Here is a 4,336-nt window from a genome sequence, read left to right as displayed (position 1 = left end):
TCCCAGCGGAGACGGTTCGCCCTGGCTGCCCCCCGCCGACCTCTCGGCCCTCTCCCTGGAGGAGGTCTCCAAGTGCCTGCGCTTCATCGGCCTCTCCGAGGACGTGGTCAGCTTCTTCGCCCGCGAGCGCATCGACGGCAGCATCTTCGTGCAGCTCAGCGAGGAGATCCTGGCCGACGACTTCCGCCTCACCAAGCTCCAGGTGAAGAAGATCATGCAGTTCATCAAGGGTTGGCGCCCCAAGATCTAACCGCGCGCCGGGGACCTCCTGGACCGTGCGGGTCCCCACAGCCACCTGGACCGCAGCTCCGGCTCCCCCCGCTCCCGTCCCCTGCCCCGCTGCGGGGTGCCCCGATGCGGCAGTGCCTCTGCCCCACAGGCTGTGGGGTTTCCTCCTCCCCGGCAGCGCGGCCCCGTTGCCCAGCCCTCCCTTCCTTTCCTTTTTAACACTGGATGTTAATTTTGGCCCAAACGGGCTGGAAAATACTGGAGTTTGCATTGACTGGTTTAACTTAATCCTTGTGGATTAGTGTAATAAACATATGGGAGAAAAATGAGCCACTGGAGAAGCCCTTTGCTCGGGGAGGAGGGGGAAAATGGATGATGGGGATGGGGGCTGTGGGGGTTGCTCCCATCCTTGCACACCCTTCCCATGAGGTGGGAAGGGACATGTGTCCTCCAGGCAAGGAAAAGGAGGGTCACGAAGATGCTGGGAGGGCTGGAGCCCCTCTGCTGGGAGGACAGGCTGGGAGAGGTGGGGGGGTTCAGCCTGGAGAAGAGAAGGCCAAAAAGGGGAGAGCTCAGAGCCCCTTCCAGTGCCTAAAGGGGCTCCAGGAGAGCTGGGGGGGGACTCTGGGTCAGGGAGGGGAGCTGTGGGATAAGGGGAAAGGTTTTACACTGGAAGAGGGGAGTTTTAGATGAGATATGAGGAAGGAATTCTTCCCTGTGCGGGTGGTGATCCCCTGGGGCAGGTTGCCCCGAGAAGCTGTGGCTGCCCCATCCCTGGAGGTGTTCAAGGCCAGGTTGGACGGGGCTTGGAGCAACCTGGGCTGGGGGGAGGTGGCCCTGCCCAGGGCAGGGGGTGGAACTGGATGGCCTTTGAAGGTCCCTTCCCACCCAAACGGTTCTGTGATTCGATGAAAGCACTGCTCTCGGAGCTGCTCGGGGCTGGCTGCGCCCCAGGGTGACAGCAGGGTCCTGGAAGGAGGTCCCCTGCCTGAGGGTGAGGTGCCCCAAGGACCCCTTGAGCTCCCCAAACCCCACCTCGATGGGGCCACAGCAACAGGAGGGTCTGGGACCAGACCACCCCGGTCCTAGCTCACAGCCCACAAGCACAGCTCCTGCACAGCCCCCCGGGCAGGGGCAGGTTCGGGGGGAAGCTACTGCTCCCCCCCAGGGAGGGCTGAAGGCAGCAGAGGCAGGATGAGATGACGTCTCAGCCCAATTTTGTCCCGGGAGCTTTGAGCAACAAGCACAGGGGCGACACGAGAAGAGCAGCATCACGCGGGTACCGGCCCGAGCCCCGGCAGGGCGCAGGGAGAAGGCAGGAGCGCCCGGGGAGGCACCGCGGCGCAGCTCTGAAATCAGTGACAGGTGCAGAGAGATTTAAAGCCTTTTAGTTTAAACCGAGCTCTCCCCGCGGGGGGACCCTTCTGGCCCTTTGGCTGCTTGATTCGCAATTACAGGCGGGTCCATCTGCCAGGATAACCCCGGCGGCAGCGCTCGCTCGGGGCCGGACAAAAGAGCCGGAGGCTCCGCACAGACCCCGATTGATGGGAGAGGTGACAGAGACGGTCTTTGTTCCGCACCGCCGCCATCCCCTGCCTTTCCCCACCCTCCAGCAACCGCCCGCAGCCCCTTCGCGGGTCTCCCAGCCCGCAAGCACAGAGAGGGTCCCAGAGGATTGCCTGAACGCTTTATTTCCGACTCGAGCGGTTCCCTTCCTCGGTGCTGCCCCAGCAAGACGGGAAGGAGAAGCAGGCACGGAGTCCAAACCCAGGAGACGGGGGATTTATTTTGTCGGAGGTTGACGGAAAGGCAAGGCCTTGGGGCCGGCTGCGTGCTGGATGCCGCCTGCCAGCCCGGGAGCTCCGGAGGGCGCAGCATGGAGGTGAAGGCAGAAGAAAAATCTCTCTCCCAGCGAGGAGCCACCAGGCCCCCGCTGGCACGGGACGGACGTGCCCAACACGCAGTAGCTGATAAGGCACTTGAAATGACTACAAGCCAGGAGGCAATCCGCTGCCACCCTCCTTCCTTCCCTGCCTCCCCCGGGCGCTTTGCAGATTAACCTACAGAGAATGGGGTGTCGCTGGAGAGCCGGCGGTCCCGGCTGGAGCTGTCGGCGCGTCACGGGCGGGTGGTGTCGGACCACGCTCACTGGTGGAATTTCTTGTTGGGGCTGTTGGCGTAGTCCACCAGCAGCTGGCACGGCGTGAACTGGCAGCCGTAGACGGCTTCGTACTTCCGCAGCTTGTCCCCCAGCTGCTTGGCTCCGTACGAGTCCGCGTACCTGAAGGGACCTGCCGGGGACAGGGGGACACATCTGTGTGCCGAGGAAGCCAAGAGGCACCAGGGTGCCTGGAAGAGTGAGAGCATTGGGTTTGGCGGACCTGTCCTTCTCTGGAAGACCCCCTACAGCCTCTGGGACCCTGCTCCCTGCCTGCACTGAGCAGAGGTAGCCTGGATTGCTGCGGTGGCCAATTTTGGGATGGTCCAAGTGTGTGTCGGAGCCTCTTGCCCATCACAGCCCAGCTGCTGAGAAGCCGGAGCCAGCTGCCCGTCCTTCCCAAGCGTGACCCGAGCTCCGAGGGGAGCAGAAACACGCTGCCACCTCTGCTGGTGCTTCTGCTTGGTCCGAAATGCTCATCTTAAAATTGGCAGCAAAGCCACACAGGTCCCCGCAGTCCCCGGGGACACAGCGGGGCGAGCACGGGCTGCCTGAGCACAAGGAAGGAGACAAGCTGGGGCACAGATAACCGGGATTCCTCCTCTAGCCTGAGCTTGCCTCAAGGAGGGCAAGAGCCAGGTACTCAGGAGAAGCACCACCTCATGCTCCAGAGCCCTCAGTATCCTCCAGCTGTGACCCAAACCTCAGCTCGCAGCTCATCCACAGCCCAAGCCATGGCCACGGCGCCCCAGCCAGGTTGCAGATGGGTCCAGGAGAACTTTGCCCGTGCTTCTGGCTGAGCCCAGCCAAGTACTTTGGCCTGAAAAGCGCTGCGCACCATGGCTGAGGTTATCAGCTCAGCTTTATCTGTGCCTTGCGCGGGCATGAGGGCAACGCTGGGTCCTTTCTCAATTCTGTGTGCAGCGTGAGACCACGGTTCCAGAAGCGCCTGCCCACCCAGGCAAGTAGTCGTGGCAAGAGAGATGCCGGAGCCTCATTTTTCACCAAGTGCCATACGGCTGCACAAAAGCAAGCCAGGGATTTCTTAAAAATGTGGGGCCTTCGCACATCTCCCATCCCACCTACACCCCTCCGACTATCAGGCAGGGTAAAAGCTCTTCCTCTGAAGTTCTCCTGGGAAGTACTGACGAGACTGGGGCCGGCGCAGCTCTGCCTCCTTATTCAAACCTGAAGACACAGCACATGACCTGGTTCAAGTCCCTTGATCCTCACCAGCTACAGCTCTGGAACAGCTGTACCAGCAGAGGAACTCCACTGGGTGCTGGCACAAACATCTCACGGCAGTTCTCAGGCTCACTACCACCTCTCGTGGGATGGGAACGCTGGGGGAACCTTTCCGGCTCAGGCTTTATGTGGGAGAAGGACACTCGGGCTTGTCAGACTGCAGCTCACAGAGCTGACTCGCCTCTGGTGGCCAGAGCCCACTAGGCAAGGCCACCACAGAGCTGCTGAGCCAAGCCAAAACCCCAGCTGAGCCCACTTACCTCCCAGGCACGGCGGGAAGCCTAAGCCGAACACAGCACCAATATCTCCCTCCACGGGGTTGCTGAGGATCCCTTCCTGCAGGCACATAGCTGCCTCGTTCACAAACCTCGTCACCAAGCGCATCTGGATGTCCTCATCAGTGCAGCTGCAAGGAAAAGAGCCTGTAAGGGCTGCGCAGGTAACACAGCGGCTGGACGGAGGAGCACGTGAAGCCAGCGCAGGTCGGGGACAGAGGCAGACCTGGGGTAGGGCAGAGAATCGTTTCTCACCGAGTGTCTCTATTCCCGTGAGGATAAGGACCGAGTTCTGTGTCGTGGAGAGTTGGGCAGAGAGAAACCTTATGAAATTCAACAAGGGCAAGTGTAGGGTGCTGCATCTGGGGAGGAATAACCCCCTGCACCAGTACAGGTTGGGGGCTGACCTGCTGGAGAGCAGCTCTGTGGA

The 4,336-nt window shown here is 61.4% G+C and overlaps 2 protein-coding genes across 2 annotated transcripts in view; one reads left to right on the top strand and one right to left on the bottom strand.

Annotated features, from left to right (window-relative positions):
* GAREML (GRB2 associated, regulator of MAPK1-like) overlaps nucleotides 1-250 on the top strand; it is a 12,286-nt gene extending 12,036 nt beyond the window's left edge. Inside the window, exon 6 of the mRNA XM_009890369.1 lies at nucleotides 7-250. Within this exon, the coding sequence (XP_009888671.1) occupies nucleotides 7-250 (244 nt within the window). The remainder of the gene's footprint in view (nucleotides 1-6) is intronic.
* A 1,854-nt stretch (nucleotides 251-2,104) lies between these two features.
* Nucleotides 2,105-4,336, bottom strand: part of HADHA (hydroxyacyl-CoA dehydrogenase/3-ketoacyl-CoA thiolase/enoyl-CoA hydratase (trifunctional protein), alpha subunit) — a 27,155-nt gene continuing 24,923 nt past the window's right edge. Inside the window, exons 19-20 of the mRNA XM_009890368.1 lie at nucleotides 3,892-4,037; nucleotides 2,105-2,519 (exon numbers count right to left, since the gene is read on the bottom strand). Coding sequence (XP_009888670.1) covers nucleotides 2,374-2,519; nucleotides 3,892-4,037 — 292 coding nt within the window. The 3' untranslated portion in view covers nucleotides 2,105-2,373. The remainder of the gene's footprint in view (nucleotides 2,520-3,891; nucleotides 4,038-4,336) is intronic.

This window comes from Charadrius vociferus, unplaced genomic scaffold (assembly GCF_000708025.1).
Source record: "Charadrius vociferus isolate BGI_N301 unplaced genomic scaffold, ASM70802v2 scaffold647, whole genome shotgun sequence".
Classification (NCBI taxonomy): Eukaryota; Metazoa; Chordata; class Aves; order Charadriiformes; family Charadriidae; genus Charadrius; species Charadrius vociferus.
This window is presented reverse-complemented; position numbering and strand designations above follow the sequence as displayed.